Raw genomic sequence first — 27,917 nt, forward strand, 5'->3', positions numbered from 1 at the left:
AAGGTCACTGTGCTACAATGCAGCCTAGCGGGGCGGGGCAACCACCGTCTGCCCCATCAAGTGCATCTGCGTGCTCTTCATCTGCTGTGACTGTCTGGACAGCAGTCACACATGCTTTTGGACGCAGACCTTCCATCTCTTTACCCACAATAGGCAGTGTGATTGGCAGGTCGTCAGTTGTTTTGGAAGTGGAAACAGCTGCTGGTGTTGAGCTCTCTCAGACATCGAGAGCACCACCTTTGAATGAAGGCAACATTATATCTACGACTGCACCTTCCTCACAGATTGGCTGGACTAGCTGCAGTTACAAATTGGCTAGTAGAAATGGAGAGGTGGTGTAGCTTTCTTGACAGCAGTGGTAGGTCACTGACTATCACAGACACTGATACTATGCCCCAAAGAATTGCCTGCACTTTTTGCAGTTAAAATTTGACTAGTAGAAATGGAGAGGTGGTGTAGCTTTCTTTACAGCAGAGGTACATCACTGACTATCACAGACACTGATATGATGCCCCAAACAATTGACTGCACTTTTTGCTTTTAAATATTGGCTAGTAGAAATGGAGAGGTGGTGTAGCTTTCTTGACAGCAGAGGTACGTCACTGACTATCACAGACACTGATACTATGCCCCAAAGAATTGCCTGCACTTTTTGCAGTTAAAATTTGGCTAGTAGAAATGGAGAGGTGGTGTGGCTTTCTTGACAGCAGAGGTACGTCACTGACTATCACAGACACTGATACTATGCCCCAAAGAATTGCCTGCACTTTTTGCTGTTAAACATTGGCTAGTAGAAATGGAGAGGTGGTGTAGCTTTCTTTACAGCAGTTTTAGGTCACTGACTATCACAGACACTGATACTATGCCCCAAAGAATTGCCTGTGTACCGCCCCAGCGCCAGCAGCCGGGCCGCCGCTCGGATCCGGATCCGCGGTGGCTCGAGGGGTCTCCGGACCCGAGTGGGGTAGCGCGTATACTCGATTAAAATGGGGGACTATGTACAGGGGGGGTTTTGGAAAGTTCATGACGCCACCCACGGTGTGTGGTAATGTGAGGGACCACTGCTGCCGTTGGGGAGCCCAGTGACGATGGTGCGGCAGCCTGATGTTTAACTCCTCCGTGGGTAGGGGGTTTGTGTCCTGGGGCCCGTTGATGATGGATGGTGTTTGGGTGCCGTTGGGGGATAGGTGCGGGGGTTTCCAATGTACTCACTCAGTCCCAGAATAACTACGACAGCTTGTAAACCAAAGTTCTGAGCACCACCGTAGTCTGCGAGGAGCATGCCTGGATCCGTGCCCTTGGTATTGTTGTTGATCTGTGGCCCTATCCCTGGCACCTTAGTCTCAATTGGACCCGTTGGTATGAAAGTCTCCGGGCCCCGCTCACCCATATTGCTAACAGAATGAGCTTGCTCTCAGGGTTCACGCGTAGGATTTCTTTGGACTGTAGTGGGAAAGTCCTATCCCATCGGTGCGCTAGTACTCCGATTTTGGAGCGGGTTGGGGATAACCCTTGAAGTCTTCACCCTCGTCGGGTAAATTACCAGAACGCGTGAAGCTGCTTTCCGGCCTGGGATCCATGTACCCCATCGTGCCCTGGCCCCTGCCCAGTGATAGCTCAAGCCCGCCGGCTGTTCTCCTCAGCAGTCCGTGCCCCTTGACACTGTCCCCTGCGACCGGGTTCCAGCTCCTACCAGGTCCAGACCAACGTCTGCCACCTAGTATACAGGAGCTCTCCTCCGTGGCCTCTCCTCATGAGAGCTACTTCATCTCCTCTCTCCTCCACTGTCAACTCTCAATTCTCAACTGTCACTGTCCTCACTTTCTCCTCACCAACGCCCCATATGGGCGGCCCTATTCCCTTCAGGCCCCTCAATGGTGTGTCTGGTAGGTTCAAGTGGGAAGTGTTCCTCAGATTTTGATTGGACTAGCTGTTAACAACACCAATGGACTGGGATCCATTAACCACGGAGGGTGGATACTGTGCAGAAGGGCAGATTGCACAATACCCTGTGATGACCTGATAGGCCAGGGTGTCACGCCTGCACTTTTTGCTGTTAAACATTGGCTAATAGAAATGGAGAGGTGGTGTAGCTTTCTTGATAGCAGTGGTAGGTCACTGACTATCACAGACACTGATACTATGCCCCAAAGAATTGCCTGCACTTTTTGCTGTTAAACATTGGTTAGTAGAAATGGAGAGGTGGTGTAGCTTTCTTGACAGCAGTGGTACGTCACTGACTATCACAGACACTGATACTATGCCCCAAAGAATTGCCTGGACTACCTGCAGTTACAATTTGGCTAGTAGAAATGGAGAGATGGTGTAGCTTTCTTGACAGCAGAGGTACGTCACTGACTATCATAGACACTGATACTATGCCCCAAAGAATTGCCTCAGCTGATTTAGACAGACACTGTGAAAAACCCTTGCACAGCGCTAGCACAGACCTGCCTAGCAAATATGGTTATGAACTGCTCTAATCTAGCCCTGAAAAGGGCTGAAATTACAAATAGTCCCTAATCCCTAAACCGATGTCTCGATTGCACTGTATAAGTGTATAGCGCCCACAGCAGCAGCAGCAGGAGCGGTGACTGACACACACCCGCAGCACTATAATAATATAATAGATAAGGGCGGCGATGGGGAAAATGGCCGCGTTTTATAGGGCAAGGACATGTGACATGCACAGCCAATGAAACATGCCCTTGCTTGTCTGGCAAAAATCCACTTTGCTGTGTGTGTGTGTGTCTGTGATTGCCTGACAGCATGGCCCGCCGCACTGCACGCGCGGTTAGGAAAAAAAAATGGCGATCACGATTCTTTCAGCACTCAGCAGCACTGATCTAAACCCCGTCCCCCCCGCACACTATACGCTGAATATTAATAATATAATTATTAACAGTGACTGACAGTATTGCAGTGAAAAGCCAGCTAGTAACTAGCTACGCTTTTGGTTATCGAACAGTTATCGAACGTTAACTCGAGCGGTCGAACGTTAAGCAAATTGTCGAGTTTGTCAAACGACTCGAACATCGCCCAAAACAATTCGAATTTGAAATTGGCAAATGGTTCAATTCGAACATCGCTCATCTCTACTGATGAGTCCCAGTGCAACCCTGTCCAGTTTTAGGCTATGTACATATGGTATTAATCAAAATTTCCGTATTAAGATCACCATTAGATTTCAATAAATATCAAAAAAACCTTCAGATAAAAATCCGTGAGGATTGAATAAAGGAAATGATGATGTATATAACGTTAAAATTAATATTTTTATTAAATAATTAAAATCAATATTCTTTACAGTCCATATTAATATAAGGCAGGAAAAATTCCCATAAATTATAGCAGCGGTTTTACTAGGAAAATAAAGTGCTTAGTGCAAAGACCACTTGTTTAAATAAATATCTATCCATAATATATGACAAAGTGCACAGTGCAAGGTTAAATGTCCAAATCATATGCCATATATGAAAAAGATAATGGTCCTATGTAACAAGAGATTGTAAGCGTATACTAATTTGCAAGGAGGATTATACCTTCAGTGGTCTGTGAAAGATCCAAAGTATGCAACTATTCCCCGACGTGCGTTTCAGCGATCCACCCCCTGAGGAAAGGATCGCTGAAACGCGCCTCGGGGAATAGCAGCATACTTTTAAAAAAATCGCATGAAAAAAACGAACTAAAAAAAGCACCTGCGAAAACATACCAAAATGTATGTGTTTTTAGATGCGTTTTTTTAGTGCATTTTTCTGCCAGAAGGTGCAGATTTCATGCAGAAATTTTCTGCACCAAATTTGCAGCATGCACAAACCCCCTTACAGTGTATACTGTGATGGTCACTTTGTTTTCTTGCTCTCCTATGTCCAGTCTCCTTAGGGGTCTCATAATGACCAGAGTAAAGCTTTGCACACCCAGACATCTAGCGGGAAACTGCTTCATTGGTTGACTACATTCACACGCCAGTTGAGGTTAACCCGGTACCTTAATGATTAAGGGGCTTGGCCACTGGAGTACTGCCTCAGTAGAATTTACCAGGTAACTTGCCTGTTTTCTAGAGTTCTGTCCTCTGGCTTCTATCCTCCGGAGCCACTCCTTTCAAAGAGTTGGTCCCAACATGTAAGTGTTTCTGTCTCTGTGGTCTGTTGCTGGGCAGAACTTCCTTACAAAATATTCTAACATAAATACTATACATTACTCCATCAACATTACATATCGCATTACCAATGCTACTGTAATGCCTGCCTGGATCCACAGACTCAGACGGGCTGTAATGGACAGGCTAGAGGGAAGCCACTCACCAAGCAGGACCCCTAGAACCCTGAAACCCTTTAACCCCTATACAGGGATTTGGAATTACACAAGGCCCCGGTGATCACTAGAGATGAGCGAACCGGGCGCGGTTCGCCTCGAGCTTGGTTCGTCGAACGGAGGTCTCGTTCGAGTTCGGTTCGGCGAACCGGTTCGGCAAACCACTCGAACCCATAGGAAACAATGGGAGGCAAACACAAACACATAAAAACACATTATAAATGTACACATACAGTTAATAAACATTGCCATAACACTTACCGGTCCCCGAGACGTGTCCTGCACCATGTCTCCTGCCGCTATTCCATCCGATGATGGCTGAATCTCCCGGTAACCAGCACTGCCAGCAGTGATGCAGGACCTATCTTGATGTCAAAATAGCCATGTGACCAGTCACGTGTCTGTTATCTCATTGGCTACAGACTGGTCACATGACTATGACGCGTCATGTAGGACCTGCGAGTGCATCTATCCAGTATGCGGTGATCGTTTGTGTATCGCCGTGTACCGGGGACATGCTCTGGCACGCGGTCAGGTTCCCGGTCTGCTTCCCCGTTCTGTTATAAACCGGCTGCCACAGCCGGTCGCTAACGGAGATCACAGTTGCTATAGCAACGCGCTTGTCAGTGGTGACGTCACCGCTCACAAGCAGCAGCTCGGGAAATAGCACCGCCTTCTTCCTATGCAGCGCTGATGTAGTAGAGCTGCATGTGTTGAAGGAGAAAGAAGACAGAAGAGCCGGATAGTGGAGGGATGCGAGGGAGTAATAAACATGGAGTCTCTAATGTGTCTGTGTATTTATTTCTATTAAAGTATTTTTTCTCTGTGTGGTGTCTTTTTTTAACCCTTTATTGGAGATTCTTAATGGCCGGGTCAAACTTGCCTGACATTAAGAATCTCTGGCTTAATACTAGCTAGTAAAACAAAACCAGTATTAACCCTTATTACCCAGCAAGCCACTGTCACCAGCGCTGTTGGAGAAGAGTTGGATACAGCGCCAGATGATGGTGCTTCTATGAATGCGCCATTTTCTGGGGCGGCTGCGGATTGCAATTCGCAGCAGAGGCGCCCAGAAACCTCGGGCTACCCTGTGCTGCGGATTCCAATCCCCAGCTGCCTAGTTGTACCTGGCTGGACACAAAAATATGGCGAAGCCTACGTCATTTGTTTTTGAATTATTTCATGAAATTCATGAAATAATTAAAAAAAACGGGCTTCCCTATATTTTTAGTTCCCAGTCGGGTGCAAATAGGCTGCTGGGGGTTGGGGGCAGCCCGTAGCTGCCTGCTGTACCTGGCTAGCATACAAAAATATGGCTAAGCCCACGTCATTTTTTTGGTGGGCAAAAAACTCCTGCATACAGTCCTGGATGGAGGATGCTGAGCCTTGTAGTTCTGCAGCTGCTGTCTGCTCTCCTGCATACACTAGTGCAGTGATGGCGAACCTATGGCACGCGTGCCACCAGGGGCACGCTAAGCCCACTCTGCTGGCACGCGTGCTGTCGCCCGATGCTGCAGCTTTGATCTGCTAGTGCAGTCGCGCCGGCAGATCACATCTGTGTTGGAGCGGAGGAGACATTTATCCTCCGCTCTGACACTCCTCCTCCCCCAGGCTGCAGTGTGTTGCCTAGGAGACGGAGGAGCGTCAGAGAGCGGCGCCAGCATCGTCTGCTGGCCGCGTGGGAACTGAGGACCCAGCAGCGCGCAGCGGTGGAGCGGGTGCAGGAAGGTAAGTTGTGTGTTGTTTTTTTTTTTTTTTATAACTCGTGTGCGGCAGCGCCAGCATGGGGTGGGGGAACGCACATGGCAGTGTGGGGTGGGAGAGGGGGAACGCACATGGCAGCATGGAGTGGGAGAGAGGGAACGCACATGGCAGCGTGGGGTGGGAGAGGGGGAACGCACATGGCAGCGTGGGGTGGGCGTGGGGGAACGCACATGGCAGCGTGGGGTGGGGGTGGGGGAACGCACATGGCAGCGTGGGGGTGGGGGAACGCACATGGCAGCGTTGGGGTGGGGGAACGCACATGGCAGCGTGCGGTGGGGGTGGTGGAATGCACATGGCAGCGTGGGGTGGAGGTGGGGGAATGCACATGGCAGCGTGGGGTGGGGGAATGCACATGGCAGCGTGGGGTGGGGAAACGCACATGCCAGCGTGGGGTGGGGGTGGGGGAACGCACATGCCAGCATGGGGTGGGAGAACACACATGCCAGCATGGGGGGGGATGACATGCATGCCAGGGGGGGATGACATGCATGCCAGGATGGGAAAACATGCATGGCAGGATGGGGAACAATGCATGCCAGGATGGAGGAAACATGCATGCCAGGATGGAGGAAACATGCATGCCAGGATGGAGGAAACATGCATGCCAGGATGGAGGAAACATGCATGCCAGGATGGAGGAAACATGCATGCCAGGATGGGAAAACATGCATGCCAGGATGGGGAAACATACATGCCAGGATGGAGGAAACATGCATGCCAGGATGGGGAAAACATGCATGCCAGGATGGGGAAAACATGCATGCCAGGATGGGGAAAACATGCATGCCAGGATGGGGAAACATGCATGCCAGGATGGAGGAAACATGCATGCCAGGATGGGGAAAACATGCATGCCAGGATGGGAAAACATGCATGCCAGGATGGGGAAACATGCATGCCAGGATGGAGGAAACATGCATGCCAGGATGGAGGAAACATGCATGCCAGGATGGAGGAAACATGCATGCCAGGATGGAAGAAACATGAATGCCAGGATGGGGAAAACATGCATGCCAGGATGGGGAAAATATGCATGCCAGGATGGGGAAAACATACATGCCAGGATGGGGAAAATATGCATGCCAGGATGGAGGAAACATGCATGCCAGGATGGGGAAACATACATGCCAGGATGGAGGAAACATGCATGCCAGGATGGAGGAAACATGCATGCCAGGATGGAGGAAACATGAATGCCAGCATGGAGGAAACATGCATGCCAGGATGGGGAAACATGCATGCCAGGATGGAGGAAACATGCATGCCAGGATGGAGGAAACATGCCACGATAGCGTACATTTACCAGGAAGGGGTACATTTACCTGGATGGGGTAAATTAACCAGGATTGGGAACATTTGCCAGGAATGGGGTACATGCCGGGATGGGGGAACATTTACAAGGATGGGCAATATGTCAGGATGGGGTACATTTACCAGCATGGGGGAACATGCCAGAATGGGTAACCTTTACCAGGATGGAGGACATTTACCAGGATGGGGCCGTGATGGGGACAAATATACCAGAATGTAGGAAATATATATCAGGATGGGGGACATGTTTACCAGGAGGTGGCCGAGGAAGGGGGACAGAACTACACAATGATGGGGAGGGGAGCCACTCGTACGTCTTTATGGGATTTCACGATGTTCAGACTTTGAAATGTAGATGTGGATTACAGGGTGACATCTGATTGCATTCCATGCTAAAATCTCTGTCTAATATGCTGCAATTTTTTTCCAAAAAGATCAATCCAACTGCTGTGTCTGGAAAGGGCAGGGGCTCAGCTCCAATGTGTGGTAAGCATGAGCGTGATGCCCCTGCTGAAGAGAAGAGAAGACGGCAAAGGTAAGATTAAAATCAATTCTTTATATAATAGGATTGGTTGGCACTTCAGAAAAAAAAATGGGTTTAGGGCTACAGTTTGGGCACTCGGCCTGTAAAAGGTTCGCCATGACTGCACTAGTGAGTGGAGCATGCTGAGCCTTGTAGTTCTGCAGCTGCTGTCTGCTCTCCTCCATACAGACAGACAGCAGCTGCAGAACTACAAGGCTCAGCATACTCCATCCAGGACTGTATGCAGGACCTTTTGCCCCCCCCCCAAAAGTTATTTGGGCTTCGCCATATTTTTGTATGCTAGCCAGGTACAGCAGGCAGCTACTGGCTGCCCCCAACCCCCAGCTGCCTATTTGTACCCTGCTGGGAACCAAAAATATAGGGAAGCCCTTTTTTATTAAATATTTCATGAATTTCATGAAATAATTCAAAAACAAATGACGTGGGCTTTGCCATATTTTTCTATGCTAGCCAGGTACAGCAGGCACCTACGGGCTGCCCCCAACCCCCAGCTACTTATTTGTACCCGGCTGGGGACCAGAAATATAAGGAAGCCCTTTTTTTATTATTTCATGAAATAATTAAAAAACAAATGACGTGGGCTTCGCCATATTTTTGTGTCCAGCCAGGTAACACTAGGCAGCTGGGCATTGGAATCCACAGCACAGGTTGGCCTGAGCCTTCTGGGCCCCTCTGCTGCGAATTGCAGTCCACAGCCGCCCCAGAAAACGGCGCTTTCATAGAAGCGCCATCATCTGGCGCTGTATCCAACTCTTCCAGCTGCCCTGGTGACGGGTGGCTTGCTGGGTAATAATGGGGTTAGCGCTAGCTGTATATTATCAACTGGCCCTAAGCCCGAAATTCATGGTGGCACGCCAATATTAGACATGGCCACCATGAATTTATAGTACCGATAAAAAGAACCACAACACACAGAAAAACTTTATTGAAATAAAGAACCCCCCTCCGCAGTAATCCTGGGTCAAGGGACTCGCGCCGTCCAATCCGGATCCAATATCATCTGATCGGGATTCTGGAAGGCAAAGCGATCAGATGATGTGTCAGGCTCAAGGGCCTGATTCACATGACACAGCAGCTGATTGTATAAACGGCTTTTATACAATCATCTGATGCATCAGTTCAAAAAAAACAAAAAACAAACTACACACTTCAGTGCAGACTCCTGTCCAACAGCATCAGCTGATAGTTTAGCCGGCCGGGCGGTAAAAAGCCGGCCTCACCGCTCGACTTATAGTGTCAGCTGATCCCATCAGGTGACCGAATCAGCTGATCATCGCCAGGTCTGAGAAAGAGAGAGAGAAAAAGAAGATAGAGAGAGAAAGAGAAAGAAGAGAGAATGAAGCAAAAGAGGAGAATGAAGAGAAAGAGAGAAGAAAGAGAGAGAAAGAAGAGAGAGAAAAAAAGAGGAGAAAGAAGAGAAAGTAGAGAAAGAAGAGAAAGAAAGGAGAAAGAGAAAGGAGAGAGAGAGAAAGAGAGAGAGAGGAGAGAAAGAAAGGAGAGAGAGATAGGAGAGAGGGAAAGGAGAGAGAGAGAGAAAGGAGAGAAAGAAAGGAGAGAGAAAGAGAGAGAGAAAGAGAAAGAAAGGAGAGAGCGATAGTAGAGAGGGAAAGGAGAGAGAGAAAGGAGAGAAAGAAAGGAGAGAGAGAAAGAGAGATAAAGGAGAGAAAGAAAGGAGAGAGAAATAGGAGAGAGGGAAAGGAGAGAGAGAAAGAAAGGAGAGAGGGAAAGAGAGAGAGAAAGGAGGGAAAGAAGAGAAAGAGAGAAGGAAGAGAGAGAAAGAGAGAAAGAAGAGAAAGAGGAGAAAGTAGAGAAAGTAGAGAAAGAAGAGAAAGAAGAGAAAGTAGAGAAAGTAGAGAAAGAAGAGAAAGTAGAGAAAGAAGAGAAAGAAAGGAGAGAGGGAAAGAGAGAGAGAAAGGAGAGAAAGAAAGGAGAGAGAGCGATAGTAGAGAGGGAAAGGAGAGAGAGAAAGGAGAGAAAGAAAGGAGAGAGAGAAAGAGAGATAAAGGAGAGAAAGAAAGGAGAGAGAGATAGGAGAGAGGGAAAGGAGAGAGAGAGAGAAAGGAGAGAAAGAAAGAAGGAAGAGAGAGAGAGAGAAAGAGAGAAAGAAGAGAAAAAGGAGAAAGTAGAGAAAGAAGAGAAAGTAGAGAAAGTAGAGAAAGAAGAGAAAGTAGAGAAAGAAGAGAAAGTAGAGAAAGAAGAGAAAGGAGAGATAGAAAGGAGAGAAAGAAAGGAGAGAGAGATAGGAGAGAGGGAAAGGAGAGAGATAGAGAGAGAACTCACAGCTGATGTCCGGCTCCTCCCCTCAGTGCATAATTAAATTATATTTATAAATATATTATTTTATATATATAAAAAAAAAATTACCGGGTCTAGAACTCGCAACCTTTTGCTCCCTAGGTGAGCACTCTATCCACTCAGCTATTGCTTCTAATGTGAATGATGGGCACATTTGGTAGTCTTGAAGACTGGATTGCTGAAGTCTGACCACGTGATTTATTTAAAGCTATGTGAAGCTCATGCAGAGCAGTCATGTTCTGTAGCAGAGATGACAGTGCTGTGTGGATTACGTCGAATCTGGAGGGGTATTGGAGGATTTTAATAAAATGGTGAAACTGTGTTTTTTTGTCTTTTATTCCAAATAAAGGATTTTTCGCGGTGTGTGTTTATTTACTTTCACTTTATAAATAGATAATAATTATAATTTGAAATTATAAATAAAAAAAAATCAAAAAAAAAATTCTTTACCGGTACTAGAACACCCAACATTATGCTTCTTAGGTGGGCGCTTTAAGGCTATTGCTTCTTACAAAAGAGATAGGCAGATTTTCTAATCTTGAAGCCTGCTGTGCTAACTGAACTCTCGGCTTCATTCCTACGGAGCCACTACATCCCGAGAGAGCTGAGCTGACCTTGTCGTGTGGATTACGTCGGACCTGGAGGGGTATTTTTGGGATTAATAAAGGGGTGATCCAGGCTTGTTTTTTTGTCTTTTATTCCAAATAAAGGATTTTTCGCGGTGTGTGTTTCTTTACTTTCACTTACAGGTTAATCATGGAAGGTGTCTCGGGGAGACGCTTGTGATGATTAAACTCATTATTACCCCAATTGCCACTGCACCAGGGCAATTCGGGATGAGCTGGGTAGAGTCCCAGGACTGTCGCACCTAATGGATGCGGCAATTCTGGGCGGTTGCAGGGTGATATTGTTAGGGTGGTGGGCTCCTCATACCGTGGCGCTCTCCATCTTGACAATACCAGCCTCCAGCTGTGCGTCTTTATCCTGGCTGGTATCAAATATGGTGGAAACCGCATTTTTGTTTTAATTTATTTATTTATTTATTTTAATGCACGATATAGACCCGCCCACCGACGGCTGTGATTGGTTGCAGTGATACAGCTGTCACTCAGCTTGGGGACATGTCTGACTGCAACCAATCATAAGCGCCGGTGGGCGGGGAAAGCACGGAATAACTAATTGACTAATGAAGTGGCAGCCATTTTCTAAAGAGGAAAAGACGCCGCAGATTTGTGACAGCCGGGGAGCGAGACGCCCGTGATCGGTGAGTAGGAAAGGGAGAGGGATTGTGCTGGGGACGCAGGACACATGCAGATAGCAACATGTGCACATAGCCTTACTGTGAAAAGCCACATTTATAGTGATAGAACCGTTCTCAAACGTAACTCGAGCTACCGAACTTTTAGCAAAAAGCTTGAGTTCTTGTTCTAACTAGAACACCCCCCAAAATCACTCGAACCGCGAACCACGAACCGCGCTCAACTCTAGTGATCCCTACCTGTGGAATGCTGCAGTCCGATGAGAGTAGTAGTCAGGAAGGGTCGAACCGGGAAATGCAAAACAGGGACAGAATCATGCAGGCAATCAGAAAACAAAGCAGAGGTCAAATCCGGACCGGGCAGCGAGGTACATAAACAGCAGGCAGGACGGTAGTCAGGAAACAAGCAGAAGTCAGGACACCAGAATCACTAAACAGAACAAGGCGGGACAGGAACCCGGAATACAGAACTATCTCTGGCAGTGGCAGCAGACAGGAGGGGAAATAAGAATGGTGTGGTGTCTTCCCATTGGTTGTAGCTGAATGATGGTAACTTCAGCTGGAAGACACACACCACCTACAGTCAGCGAGTGGTACTGCAGATCCCAAGGAAAACCAGCCCAGGGGATGAGTGGAGCCTGCGCTCACTGGCGCCGCTGGCATCGACTCCCCTCCCATCACCAGCACTATTCATGGCAGGAACATGGCGTCGCCTGGTGATCGAAGCAGAATTCGCTGGAGCGGACTCCAGTGGGGACATAACAGCTACTCACACTCTACATCACAATACAATACATTACACTTCACATGACACAATATTTATAAAAGAAGCAAGACATTATTCTCATCATTACAAGACAATAATGCAATTGGTATTTTCAGGGGTAGCAATGCGACCACTATTTTGCACCCCTCTTACACACTTGTGAGCTTGGGAACTTAAAAAGGCCTGAATGTCCACAAAAGTGGTGGGTGATAGCAGAAACCTTTTCCATTGCAGATAACGAACCTTTACTGCAGTATCTCCATTCCTGAGATTTTCTTTCAAAGACTGTAATATTTTTCCAGGCGTGATCTATTTGTTAAACTGTATTTAACCCTACATTATTGTTGCTTTATTTTTAGATATAGATGAATGTACGTTAGGATTACACAACTGCACAAAACATTCCATGTGTGTAAACACTGCGGGTGGTTTTCAATGTCTCCTCCCAGAATGTCCAAAACCCAATGGGAATATCAGCTATGTGAAGACATCACCCATGTAAGTAGAGAATCGTTAATATGGTTGATTTGAAGGTCGGTTACTCTACCCTCTTGAACCATAAAATACCATAAAGTTGAAATGTATAACCTCACATGTAACCACAGATTTCATTTACACTAGAGAGATACTCTCACTTCCTAGATATCATTGCAGACTGAATAAGACTCAATGCAATTTGTTTATCTTATGCTTGGATAGAAAAAGTAACCTTTGGAATTTTTAGCCTTCTATTATCTTCGTTATTTTGTCTGAATGATTTTCTAATGAATTAATACTCTTTGAAATTGTACACCTGCCTCTGTAGTTCTCAAATTTGCTTAAAGGGAACTTGTCACCAGATTTGACCCCTATAACCTATGGCCACCACACCACTAGTAAGCTCTTATATACAGCATTCTAGAATACTATATATAAGATAAAAACAGATTTGATTATACTCGCCTGTGGCGTCGTATGGTCCGATAGTTGTCGCTGATCTCGGTCAGGCGCCTCCTCTCTTCTTGCGATCACCATCCTCGTTCCCTGCTTCATGAGGACGATGCGTACTATATCATCCATTCACTGTCCTCCATTGCGCTCCTGCACACACACACTTCTCTCTGCCCTGTTGCAGGCAGAGCAAAATATTGTAATGCGCAGGTGCAAGGAAAGGCCAAGAAACCCTTGCCCATGCACATTACAATACTTTGATCTGCCCTGAGCAGGGCAGAGAGAAGTGCACAGGAGTTCCAACAACAGGGAGATGAATAATCGACCGCAAACAGCTGCTATGCCAAACAAATTCTTTTTTATTCAAACGTTCTTTTCATCGGTGCAGATAAAATTGCGGGTGGACCCGTAGAAGTCTGACTCACAGACGAAACGGCCGTCGTCCTTTGGAGGGACTCGCATCCAAGCCACCTCCCGCAATTTTATCTGCACCGATGAAAAGAACGTTTGAATAAAAAAGAATTTGTTTGGCATAGCAGCTGTTTGCGGTCGATTATTCATCTCCCTGTTGTTGGATCTCCTAGCTGCTCATTACCGACCAGCACGCTGCGCCTGCAACCAGCGCTATATGGCAATCATCAGCACGTGAGCCACTGGACCTGGAGGTAATCTGAGGGCAGGCGGTGCAGGACTTGTTCACTTTTTGCTGAAGTGCACAGGAGTGCAATAGTAAACTCTGAGTGGATGATGTAGAATGCATCATCCACATGAAGCAAGGAAGCAGGACGGCGATCGTAAGAAGAGAGGAGGCGCCAGACCTGGACCAGTGACGCCTATAGGACACGACTGCACAGGTGAGTATAATGAAATGTGTTTTTTACGTTATACAGATTGGCCTGGACATTTATATACAGCATTCTATAACACTGTATATAAGGACTTACTGTTGGTGGCCACAGCTTATAGGGGTCAAATCTGGAACAGGTTCCCTTTAATCCACTGCCTAAAATCCGTATGCTGGATTTTGTAGAGACTTTCCACTACCTACTTAATAATGTACATTTGTCCTCTGCATCCTGCAGGAGAACATGGCTGTTGACCCTCAACAACATCAGGTTGCACAAAATCAACCTCATAAAACTGTTATGCCCAATAAAATAATTTGTATTAATATTCAGTAAATATAATAAAAACATATATTCAAAACAATAATAATTTGTTAATGTACATAGCCGGTGCTAAATCAAGAAAGTTATGGGGATAGCACAATATCCACAGTGAAAGCATCAGTTGAATGAAATGCAGATATCCATTTACAAAATATGCATGGCAAATAGATGGTAAACAAGATTCATATAGCATACAGATAGTATATAGGGTTTGTATTTTTAACGTAACGGTTACTAGTTACTAGTATTATTACGTGTAAATACATTAAATAAAATACATTTATTGAAAAGTACAAAAATACAAAATAGTATAATAGCTGCCATAAAAATTAAATATCCTATATAATATCTGTATGCTATATGAATCTTGTTTATCATTTATTTACCATGCATATTTTGTAAATGGATATCTGCATTTCATTCAACTGATGCTTTGACTGTGGATATTGTGCTATCCCCATAACTTTCTTGATTTAGCACTGGCTATGTACATTAACAAATTATTATTGTTTTGAATATATATGTTTTTATTATATTTAGTGAATCTTAATACAAATTATTTTATTGAGCATAACACTTTTATGTGGTTGATTTTGTACAACCAGATGTTGTTGTGGTTTTAGCTATTTTGAGTTATTTTGCCCAAAAGATGCTTTTAGTATAATTTACTGAGAATTGTTTAATTTATGGCTATTGACCCTTGCTGATCTGGAGAATTAAACTAGACTTGTCAGTTTACCTTACAAATTTCTGGGGTTTTTGTGGGTGTTTTTTTACCAGTTATTTTTAGGAAAGGGTTTTTTTCAGAAATACAGTTAGTACTGTCAGATATTTGGTATTAGTGGAATTATACCTCAGAAATAAATGTCCAATGTGATAATAAACAATTAACAAGATCAGTTCTATCATGGATCTTCTGGAGCTTAAAGAAGCAATCCCATCAAAGTTTTTATCCTCTTAATATATTGCAATCATCATAATATGTGACACAGTGTACTTGCAATTGCTCATTTTGCTTTTATACCCAGTAAATTCTTCAGTTTTCCCTGCTTTCTGTAGCAACAGGAAGTCTCTTGTCCCTGTATGACTCATTTCCCTCCACCTCCTGACCCAGCTGCTGCCTCTTACAGGGACTTATAAGCTATGTGCCCATGGGATTATGTACCTGCAGATATATCCGCAGGTACGTACGCAGGTTTCCCACAGCAGCTCCCCAGAATCTGCAGCTATCCATTGCTGCTGGATTCCAGCGAATCATCTGCGGTAAACCTGTGGACATTCATGCGACTTACCTGCGGAAGTCCCGCACTCTATCTCCATAGTGGAGAGGCGGGATTTCCGCAGGTATTTCCACAGGAATAATTGACATGCAGTTATGTGCGGCTGCGGAACATCCGCAGCATGTTCCACAGCCGCACATACTGCAGCATGGACACAACACTCCCCATGTCCCATAGGATAACATGGGGAGTGTCTGTACTTGCTAAAGCCTGTGGATTTATCTAGAAAATCCAGATAAATCCGCAGGTTTTCCGCTGCAAAATCTGAGGGTACATAGTCCCATGGGCACATAGCCTAACAATGATGACTCATGCAGGAAAAATAGACTTCCTGTCTCTACATAGACCTTAGGATTCAGCTAATCAGTTTTTAATCACGTAATGTCATGGACCAAATGGAATACGGAAGAATTAACTTCATGCAATTCTAAGTACAGAGTGCCATGTAATATGGTGATTGCAATATACTAAGAGGATTAAAACTTTGATGGGAGTGCTTCTTTATCTGTAAGGGAACCTGTTATGTAAAAAAAACCCTCTATTAACCTGAAAATATGGGTTTAACCTGCAGATTAAAAGCATTATGAAGCTGCCTGGTGCACACATTAAGGGCTCTGCTGCCAAGAGGGAATTAATTTTATTCCTCCATGCAGCCTTGGGCTTTCAATCATAAAGATGGAGTCAGCCTGGCTTCAGTCAGCGCTCTGTGAATTTTGATTGGCGTCTATAATCTCACCACTTGTACCGACTCACAGCTGGCGCTAATGCTGAGCCGACTGTCAATCACTGTTTGGGGTGTGGTTATAACCGCCACTCACTATGCACAGAGTGCTGACTGTAAGGGGTGCTTCACACACAGCGAGCTCACTGCCGAGATCGCTGCTGAGTCACGCTTTTTGTGACGCAGCAGTGACCTCATTAGCGATCTCGCTGTGTGTGACAATGAGCAGCGATCTGGCCCCTGCTGCGAGATCGCTGCTCGTTACACACAGCCCTAGTTCGTTTTCTTCAAAGGCGCTCTCCCACTGTGACACACAGATCGCTGTGTGTGACAGCGAGAGAGCGACAAATGAAGCGAGCAGGGAGCAGGAGCCGGCATCTGCCAGCTGAGGTAAGCTTGTAACCAAGATAAACATCGGGTAACCAAGGTGGTTACCCGATATTTACCTTAGTTACCAGCCTCTGCAGCTCTCATGCTGCCTGTGCTGCCGGCTCCGGCTCTCTGCACAGGTAGCTGCTGTACACATCGGGTTAATTAACCCGATGTGTACAGCAGCTAGGAGAGCAAGGAGCCAGCGCTAAGCAGTGTGCGCGGCTCCCTGCTCTCTGCATATGTAGCTGCATTACACATCGGGTTAATTAACCCGATGTGTACTGTAGCTAGGAGAGCAAGGAGCCAGCGCTCAGTGTGCGCGGCTCCCTGCTCCCTGCACACACAGCTAAGCGGTGTGCGCTGGTAACTAAGGTAAACATCGGGTAACCATACCCGATGTTTACCTTAGTTACCAGTCTCCGCAGCTTCCAGACGGCGGCTCCGTGCAAGCGCAGCGTCGCTTGCACGTCGCTGCTGGCTGGGGGCTGTTCACTGGTCGCTGGTGAGATCTGCCTGTTTGACAGCTCACCAGCGACCATGTAGCGATGCAGCAGCGATCCTGACCAGGTCAGATCGCTGGTCGGATCGCTGCTGCATCGCTAAGTGTCAAGGTACCCTAACTCTATGATTAAAAAGCATGAGGCTGCATGGAGGAATAAAATTAATTTCCTCCCAGCAGCAGGGCTCCCACTGTGGGCATCAGGCATCTTTAAAATAGTATTATTCTGCAGATTAATCCAAAATCTGCAGGTTAAAAGCTTTTTTTTTTACATTACAGGTTCCCTTTATGTAATCTTTTGCATTAATCCAAAAATACTAATTTTAAAAAAACTTTTATTAGAAGTTTATTATTCTTCCTGTAAGTTTATGAATGCATTGACAAATATGTCTTATCCCTTTGTAAATGTGTTCTTACTCACGCTAAATAATATTGAATAATGCTGATCAAATAATATTGGATAGTGCTAATTAGTGAATGATGACACCCAGTTGTCATTTTTTATTACATTTTCGTGATAAATAATAGAAAAACAAAAAGCATAGTTTTAAAAGATGTCCCAAAATTGTCACTTTATGGCATAGTGTAATTACAAAAATACTGTAGATATGTAAGGACAATTGACAGTTACTCTCTAAACGTTATGGATATCAAACTATGTAGGAGGATGACTGGTTAGAAAGAAATTTCCATGTTGGATATTTTTAATACTAATTATTAGTACTTGCTAAAGATAAAGATTCCAAGGCTGCCCTCAAACACTGTGGGTAAGGCCTATGGCTATTTACAAGGCAGAGGTAATATGTAAAGGATCTAACACTCAAGTTTTTAATTTATACTTCATATGCTTTGAGGTTGTTTTTTTTTTGTTTTTAATTAAGTCCATATTTTTAGGAAAAATGCTGTAGTGGTCAATCAGGCATAATTTTTCCCACAAAATAGATGGACATTGCTAGAAAGGAGTTCAGTAGTTGAAAAACTTGATCTTTTAGACTCCATTTGCCTCATTGCAGTGAATAGACATGTAAAGTGACATGTCTTAGGCTATGCGCGCACTTTCCGTTTTCACCTGCGTTTCAGGTGCTTTTTAGGTCCATTTTGAACTGCAGCGTTTTCATGCCAAAAGGCATGCGTTTTGATTTTCCTGCAAAGTCTATGGAAATTGTGGATTTCTTTTCCGCACTTTGCATTTCCAAACGCAGTGTTTAACCCCTTCACGACCTTGGACGGATCTATCCGTCCAGGATCGTGTCCCGTTAAGCCCCGCCCCCTGCCGCGGGCAGGCGGCGTGGATTGGCACACATATCAGCTGTTTTCAACAGCTGACATGTGTGCCTGCTAGCTGCGGGTGGAATCGCTTCCACCCGCGGCCATTAACCCCTTAAATCTTGCTGCCAAAGTCTGGCAGCAAGATTTAAATGCACGCGGCCATGTTTGTTACTTACCGCCGCCCCCACCGGAAGTCACGTGTGTTATCACGTGACTATCGGTGGTTGCCATCGTAGCACAGGGTCAGGTGATGACGCCTGCTGCTACGATGTTTCACTTTCATTCTCCCTCGGCCGAGAGCAGAGGGAAAACCAAAGTGACTGAATCTGCTGATTACAGCTGTATTGCTGTGATCAGCAGATAGCGATCAGCGATCGGATTGCTGATTGCTATAGCCCCCTAGGGGGACTAGTAAAATAAAAAAAAAAAGTAAAAAAAAAGTTTTAAAAAATAAAAAAAAACAAAAAACCTAAAAGTTCAAATCACCCCCCTCTCCCCCCATTGAAAATTAAAGGGTTAAAAAAGAAATAAATATACACATATCTGGTATCGCCGCGTTCAGAAATGCCCGATCTATCAAAATATAAAATCAATTAATCTGATTGGTAAACGGCGTAGTGGCAAAAAAATTCCAAACGCCAAAATTGCGTTTTTTGGTCGCCGCAAATTTTACACAAAATGCAATAACAGGCGATCAAAATGTAGCATCTGCGCAAAAATGGTACCATTATAAACGTCAGCTCGAGACGCAAAAAATAAGCCATCACTGAGCCTCAGATCACAAAAAATAAGAACACTACGTGTTTCGGAAAATGGCGCAAAACGTGCGCCACTTTTATTGGACAAACTTGTGAATTTTTTTTAACCCCTTAGATACAAGTAAACCTATACATGTTTGGTGTCTACAAACTCGCACCGACCTGAGGCATCACATAGATACATCAGTTTGATCATATAGTGAACACTGTGAATAAAACATCCCAAAAACTATTGTGTGATCACACTTTTTTTGCAGTTTTTCCACACTTGGAATTTTTTTGCTGTTTTCCAGTACAATATATGGTAAAACCTATGGTTTCATTTAAAAGTACAACTCGTCCCGCAAAAAACAAGCCCTCATATGGCAAGATTGACGGAATAATAAAAAAGTTACGGCTCTCGGAAGAAAAGGAGCAAAAAACAAAAACGCAAAAACGGAAAGTGCCCGGGGGCTGAAGGGGTTAATTTGCATAATTTGTGGCAAAAAACATGCGTTCAAAGAAGCAGCATGTCAAATGTTTTTGCCATTTGGGCTGTGTTTTGCTAACATTGAAGTCAATGAGAAGTAGCAAAAAGCAACCAACATCAAAATTCCAGCATTTTACCTGCTTTTTAGCTGCAGAAACAATGCGTTTTGGACTTCCAAAACGCATGCTTTTCTGACTTCAAAATAATGGAATAATATGTCCCTTTACACACACACACATAGTCCGACAATTAAAATAAAGAAAATTATTTATTTATTGTTAATTTTGGCAAAAATATTATAAAACCGCTATAATTTCATTAAATATAACTATTTTCATGCCTTTTACCGGTTTCGGTTAACGCAAATATCAGCACAGAACATTGTCCTGATGTGAACATAGTCTTATTAAGATATTTTTGTTAATTTGATGTACCATTACTTTAACCATGCTTTATTTATCCTTTCCAGTCAATGTGAACGCAATCCTTGTCCAATGGACAGCCGGTCCTGTCATTATGCACCAAAGACCATTTCTTTCCATTACCTCTCCTTACCTTCAAATATTCCCACACCCGTCTCACTTTTCCGGATGGCAACAGCGTCAGCACCAGGAAGACCTGGACCAGACAGCCTGAGATTTGGAATAGTGGGAGGAAATAGCAGAGGGAACTTTGTCATGCAACGATCAGATCGACAGACAGGAGAACTAATACTTGTTCAAAGCCTTCAAGGACCCCAGACCATAGAAGTGGATGTGGACATGTCTGAGTACTTAGACCGCATGTTTCAAGCGAAGCATGTTTCAAAGATCACTGTCTTTGTTTCACCTTATAGCTTTTAAATTAAGCGGAGAGAAGAATGAACATTAAGACGCAGCATGATTTGTGAAAGTAAAATTCTGTTTAAAGAAAGGACATATGAACTTCAATGGCAACATGTAAAATTGTAGATATAGTATGCTCTTATTTATCTCACAATCGTCACAATTTTAGGGTTGCCTCTTTTTTAAGTAAGCTACAACCAAGCTGGTGCTAGAAGCAGATACACTATATTAACAAAATTATTGGGACAGCTGCACTTTACTCTTACAGGAGCTTTTATGACACCCCATTCTAAATTCATAGGCATTAATATAGAGTTTGTCTCCCATTAACAGCTAATACAGCGTCCACCCTCCTGGTAAGACTTTCTGCAAGATTTTTGGAGCGTGTCTGTAAGGATTGTTGCCCAGTCATCCAGAAGAGCATATGTGAGGCCACATACACATCTTGGAAAAGAGGGCTTGTTTCACAGTCTGTGTTCTAGTTTATCCCAAATTTGCACAAGGGGATTAAAACTAGTGAAGGGCGGACCCGGACTGTAAAAGTCCAGATCAGCACTGGTTCATAAGAACCTGAGCACTGACCCTGGGCCCAGACTTATCAGGGAGCTCCAGGTAACCATCCAGATCCGGCCACCCTGGTAATATAAAAAAAAGATAGAAAATAAGAATAAAGCAAGCTCTTCATCCTTACCAGTCTTCGCGTGGCTGTGACTCTGCTTCCAGGCCACTCACTGTACTTCCGGGGCAGCTCATAATCTTTAGGCATATGAACTTTTTTCCACGCCAATGGCAGTTCCAGCATCTCTGATTGGTTTCAGTCAGACAGCGCCCCCAGCCTGTGTGACAGAGTGTCTGACTGCAACCAATCAGAGGCGTTGTGTCTGGGTCTAGATTGGTGTAAAAATAAATAAAACAATTGGCGTAGAGTCAACCCATATTATGATACCTAGCCATGGTAAAGCATATGGCTACAGGCGGCAGTCCCCAGCTGTGTGTATATCTTGGATGTGTATCAAAATAAAAAGTGCATTTTTTTCTAATTATTTAAATAAATAATTTAAAAAAACAGCTTGTGGTGCCTCCCAATTTTGATACCCAGCCAAGATAAAGCTGGCAGCTGGGAGCTGGTATTCTCAGACTGGTGAGGCCTACGGTTATTGGGCCCCCAAGCCTAAAAATAGCAGCCTGCAGCCATCTAGGATTGTCGCATCCATTAGATGTGCCAATTCTGGAACTTTATCTGGCTCATCCTGATTGCCCTGGTGCGGTGGCAATCGAGGTTATAAGGGGTTAATAACTAAAAAAAACACACCCTCTTTCACCCCTTTATTAACCCCCAAAACACCCAGGTCCAATGTAATCCATACAAGGTTCCACGATGATCCCAGCTTTGCTGTCTGAAGTGACAGCAAGCGGCCACAGACCGCCAATATGAGCTTGAGGCAGAGACTGAGCTGCGCAATGACTCTGTTTATTATTGCTCACAGCTGCTGCAGGTTCCCACAGTCCTCTACCTGTGACATCATTGAACTGAGTGACTTCACCTGAGCATGGTCTCACCAGAATGAGAATACCAATTTTTTTATTTATTTTTACAGCAATAGATAAGCACAAACAGTGCTTCTGATTGTTTGCAGTCAGACACGCTGTCACACAGGCGTAGGGTGTGTCTGACTGCAACTAATCAGAGACGCGGGAACTGCTGGTGGGCGGGGGAAGCAGTGCATATGCATGAGAGCCAATGAGCGGCCGTGGAAGTAGCGTTTGAGCTTCTGATCCCCTTAGACCTATATGAGGACCAGCCAGATATCATGATCAATTCTGGGCCAAAACTGGGTTTTGGTTTTTTTTGTTTTTTTTTTTAAACCCGGTTGGACCTGCTGACCCTGGTTATCTTCGAGTCCGCCCATCATCAACTAAGATCAGAGCATTCTTCCACAGCAACCATGCCACTGTGGACCCTGCTTTGGGCCACAGTCATGCTGGAACAGAAAAGGGTCTTCCTTAAAATGTTCCCACAAAGCTGGATGCATACAATTATCCAAAATTATCCAAGGCAAATCCCTGAAACTACCCAAAAGAATTTAGCCACGTCCATCAGCCTTTACAATTATACATAATTTAGTAAGGCAGATAACATTTCCTGGAATTCACCATATTCAGACTCGTCCATCAAACTGCCATACAGAGAAACGTGATTCAATAGTCCACAGAATATGTTTACTCTGCTCCAGATTCCAGTAATGGCATGCTTTATACCACTTCATCTGATGTTTGAATTGTGCTTGGTGATGTAAGATTTGAATGCAGCTGTTTCACCATGAAAGCCATAAATCTCCCGGGCACATAGGTTTTCTGATGATGTTAATACCAGATGAGGTTTGGAGCTCTGAGTCAGAGGAACGTTGGTGACATTTATGCGCTATGTGTCTCAGCACTTGGTGACTCCACTCTGTAACATTCAGTGGTTTGCCACTTTGTGGCAGAGTCGCCGTGATTCTTAAACACTTCCACTAATCAATAAAACCACACATCATAGAATTTTTAGAAAAGAAAAAATTGCGCAAACTGACTTGTTGGCATCCCATCACAGAATCATTTTAAAAAGACCTATTCTTGTCTGTCAATGCAGACTCCATGGCTGTTGTCGCAAAGAAGAGGGGAGCCAGCACTGCTCATTAATGGCATGCAACAATGAAAAAATAAAAAGTGTAAAATTCACAAATTCATTCCTACTGTAACAATTCAATGAGATTTTTTGCAAATTATTGATCAATGATTTGAGCCCCCCTGCCCCCTCACGGCAAATCTCTATAGGGGGGTCCCTACACTGTGTTATAAATTAATATCGTACCATAAGGTCTCATATAATGACTTGAACAGGACCATATAAGAACACCACTTGAATTGTTACAGTAAGAATGAATTTGTGAATATTACACTTTTTATTTCTTCATTGTTGCATGCCATTCATAAGCAGTGCTGGCTCCCCTCCCTTTTTCCATGGCTGTTGTGTGTGGCAAAAATACTGAATTAAGAACCTGAAATCCAAAAATTTAAGACATGTGTCCCAATACTTTTGTCCATGTAGTGTATATCCTTTAGGAGGTAGACTAAAGGTCCCATACACATTAGATACCATCTTTCTCTCTCAACTCTGTGTATGGAGGAGACAGGATAGTCTTATGGTGGCTGGTTATTTCCAGTTAGAACAAAAGGATCGTTGTTTAAAATCCAGAAGGCTTGTATAATGCAGTAATCTTCTCTGACATCAAATCTCAGAGAAGAGTCAGGAGACCCCCATTCACATTGGTTTGTCTGCTGATCCCGTTAAAATTGGCTTACTTTGGTCTAATAGGAATTTTGGCCTTAAACAACCTGCAGTCCAAGATGATTCAGTAAGAGAGATGGCCATTAAAGGAGTATATGTAATGACGGATAGAAATGTAAATGTTTTCCCAATGGAACAAATTTTTATTATTTGGGTCCAAATGTTTTATAATTAAGCATAAAGATTATCATTAAACTTCATTTATGGTCAGTTTATAATTCCAATTATAGCCAACTTTAAAAATTTATGGCTAGATTTTGGAATTTCATTTTTAGATAGATTAGAAAGGTGTATATCCATTTTGTGTTTTTATAGGAAAATAGTTTAAAAGGGTTGGGTATTCAACTTGTAAGAATTTTGAAAAAAGACACTACTAATAGAGTAAAATAACAAAATCATGCAACTGTCCATTCTTTATTTAAATGCAATGGTATGTGACTGCTGCAAGAAATGGGTGACACACAGGCATCATAGCACGTATCGATGAGTGGCAATGCTAATACTCCAGCATCTGACCGCAGTACTCACTGAATGCCTGCAGCACTTGATGACTGGGGGAGCAAGAACGTGACTAATGAAGATTGTTATTTTACAGAATTAGCAGCCATTTGATACAAAACGTTTACAAGTTGGAGAACCCCTTTAAGCGACTTTATTAAATGGTTTTGTAAATTGAAAACATTTTACTAGAAAAATAACATAGTTTACACAGGCAAACCTATGCACTTTTTTCGAATTGCAGCAAATTGCATGCTGCTCCAATTTTTAATAAATATGTCAAAAATATATCAATATAACAAAATGAACACATAATAGCCACTTCTGCTCTTGTACAATCTTCAGACATTAAAACTTTTAAATTCAAAATGTTGTAAAGTCTATGTTTGACCTGCTGCTTTGTGCATGCTAATAGATAACACAATTGAAAAGATGAGGATTACTATGTAATAGTTAATATAGAACTTTTAAAAGCCATTTTTATTTGTCACAAGTGAACATATATTAAAAACTAAAGTGTAGGTTAAAATATTTGGGAGCTAGTCTTTGATCATCCTGCTATGTGCTGTAGAGCTCTGTAAAGACTTGCATACACTACAGTATAAATATGAACTACCCCTTTGTAAAGAGTGATACCTCCACACTATGTAGAGGCAATCCAAGTTGGTTGCTTGTTGGTCCTATCCCTTTTGCTACTGCAAGTTTAGAATCTCTTAAAAGAAATCTGTCAGCAGGTTTTTGCTATGCAATCTGAAGACAGCAGAAGATAGACGCTGACACAAAGTGTTCAATGATGTATAATTTATTACCCTGTGTGCTATTGTTTATTTATAGTGAAGGTTTTATTACATGGAATTATTGTTGGGCAAATTACACTGGTCCGACCATACTTTGCACATAGAGAGCCTAATGTGGGTGGGTTAACTTTCTAAGCTCTGCTGCATTGCTAAATCTAAAAACTCTGATTGTGTTACAACTGCTGTAAACAGTGATACTTCAATGGTTAGGATAGCGATTATAAATTGCATTATTCGTTGCTTGCACTAAAGCCTGCTTTACACGTTGCAATTTCGCATACAATTTCGTATGCGATTTGCAACGCCCCCATCGTATGTGTGGCACGTTCAATTTGTTGAACAAGCCGCACATACGAGTAACCCCCGTCACACGTACTTACCCGTCCATACGACCTCACTGTGGGCGGCGAACGTCCACTTCCTGGAGTGGGAGGGACGTTCGGCGTCACAGCGACGTCACACGGCAGCCGGCCAATAGAAGCGGAGGGGTGGAGCTAAGCGGGACGTAAACATCCCACCCACCTCCTTCCTTCTGCATTGTGGGCCGGGAGCCGCAGGACGTAGGTAAGATCTGTTCATCGTTCTCGGGGTGTCACACACTGCGATGTGTGGTACCCCAGGTACGATGAACAATCTAACGTGCAATTCTAGAGACAGGTACGATGTGTATGCGATGAACGTTTTACCGTTCAATTGCAATCGCACGTACCTGTCACACACTGCAATGTACTTACAATGCCGGATGTGGTCACTTACGATGTGACCCCGCCAACACATTGTAAGATACATTGCAGCGTGTAAAGGGGGCTAAACAGTATGGGATTCACGATATCCCTTAGACGACGAGCATTGTGGTATTCACCTTGTGAGTTTCAAGTCCCTTTGTTACAGGGGCTGTCTGATTATAAAAACCAAAGGGATTTCAGACAGTCAGGGTCCACCGTGCAAAGTCTCTGCTGCAGACGATGGCAGAGGATAAGGGGTATCTTGTACTATGGAAGCAGTACTGACACTGATACGTCTCAATGACACTAGAGCCAAACACGGCATGTACTGTTAAAGTCACAGCGACTACCGTATTTAGCATTAACGTAAAAGGGATAGGTTAATGAGTGAGGAAGAGTATATAAGTGTGCCGCTGTAAATAGTAGTAGCACAAGTGCAGAGTGCAATACCTCTGTTAAACTCACAGAGGCATATAGTTAGGAAATAAAGCAATTCCTCTTTTACTCGGATGGTGTATGGTATGGTCTTTGTCAATGATCACAGAGACAAAAGCAGTGAATGTGAAATGGCACCTACCTAGGTCCGTTCCTCTAGTGGTGCCAGGAGACGGACAGCAGCGTAAGCCGCACAAAGCTCCTACCTGCGTTCGCTCCACTAGTGTGCGAGGACACGAACCACTAGATATGGCACCTGCCCAGGTCCGCTCCACTAGTGGTGCAAAAGACACGGACAGCAGCACAAGCCACACAAAGCTCCTACCTATGTTCGCTCCCCTAGTGTGCGAGGATACAAACAACTGCCAGACGCAGTATAAGGAATGTTACCCTAGTGGCAACGTCCACCTACGAGTAGAATCACAAGGCCCAGCCGGATCATGTGACTCAGGCACCTGCCTATGTCCGCTCCACTAAGATGTAAGGATACGGACCACAGCCGAAGCTGTAAGGTACAAGAACGCTACCCTGCCGGTAGCACTCACCTAGCACAGACAGAGAGATGCCTAGAGGGACGTGCACAGAGCGTCTACTTTCATGCATGAACCAAGAGGACTGAGTGCCGGGCGGCGTGCGTCAGGGTCTTATATAGCCTCTGTGCCTCATCCAAGATGGAGGACACCAGAGCCAATCCGCTGCCAGAACGACAGCAATGACGTCACGCTGGCCTATCACCGAGCAAAGCGTCACAAGCACATGACCAGCGACCAATCGGCATAGAAGGTGTCAGAGACATGTGACCACGTGTCACAAGCACATGACCAGCAGCCAATCAGCTTAGAAGGTGTCAGAGACATGTGACCTCGTGTCAGCGATGATGTCACCCGCACATGTGCAATGGCTCCAAGATAGGACTTAGTCTCCAGTGTTCGCACATGTGCAGTAGCAAGAAATCCGAACATAGTCTCCAGTGCCACAGCAACCGTAACAACCTTCACCGCATGTTTGGAGCCTGATATTCAGCCACTAAACATGCTGAGGTTGTTTGCCAATCACAGTAAGGGTGTAGCCATCTTTGCTACTAGCAGTACTGTGATTGGGAGGTGCCGTGGAAAAAAAAATTACGTGTGTTCATTAAAGCAGGATAATTATACTTACCAAGTTTCGTGGCTGTAACAATGCTTCTGGGTCCACTTATTAATCCTTATAAATCTGCACTGTTTCCTTGCTCACCCTCTGTGACAGCATCTGTAACTGTTTGCAGTCAGACTGCCGACTTGGTGGTGTCTGAGATTGGTTGCCCTCACACTAGCTGTCTCAGTTATCGAAGTCAAGTTTAATTACTACATTGTAGGGGTAGTGACATTTATGATTTGCCAAACAATCAGAGCTATCATGAAGCACAAGGTTAGTAATGAGGAGGGGTCTGCAACCCCCCATTACTAATCATGTAAGCCAAAAGAATTTAAACACAAAACACACAGAATAATCCTTTATTTAAAAAAGCAAACAAAAAAACCACACTCTTTTTCCAATTTACCAACCGCCAAAACACCCCTGCAGGTCCGATGTAATCCACACCCCTATG

The 27,917-nt window shown here is 44.4% G+C and overlaps 1 protein-coding gene across 1 annotated transcript in view; it reads left to right on the plus strand.

The window, feature by feature from the left end:
- Positions 1-24,770, plus strand: part of FBLN7 (fibulin 7) — a 217,850-nt gene extending 193,080 nt beyond the window's left edge. Inside the window, exons 7-8 of the mRNA XM_075339591.1 lie at positions 12,612-12,750; positions 20,189-24,770. Coding sequence (XP_075195706.1) covers positions 12,612-12,750; positions 20,189-20,561 — 512 coding nt within the window. The 3' untranslated portion in view covers positions 20,562-24,770. The remainder of the gene's footprint in view (positions 1-12,611; positions 12,751-20,188) is intronic.
- The last annotated feature ends 3,147 nt before the right edge of the window (positions 24,771-27,917 follow it).

Source organism: Anomaloglossus baeobatrachus, chromosome 3 (assembly GCF_048569485.1).
Source record: "Anomaloglossus baeobatrachus isolate aAnoBae1 chromosome 3, aAnoBae1.hap1, whole genome shotgun sequence".
Taxonomy (NCBI): Eukaryota; Metazoa; Chordata; class Amphibia; order Anura; family Aromobatidae; genus Anomaloglossus; species Anomaloglossus baeobatrachus.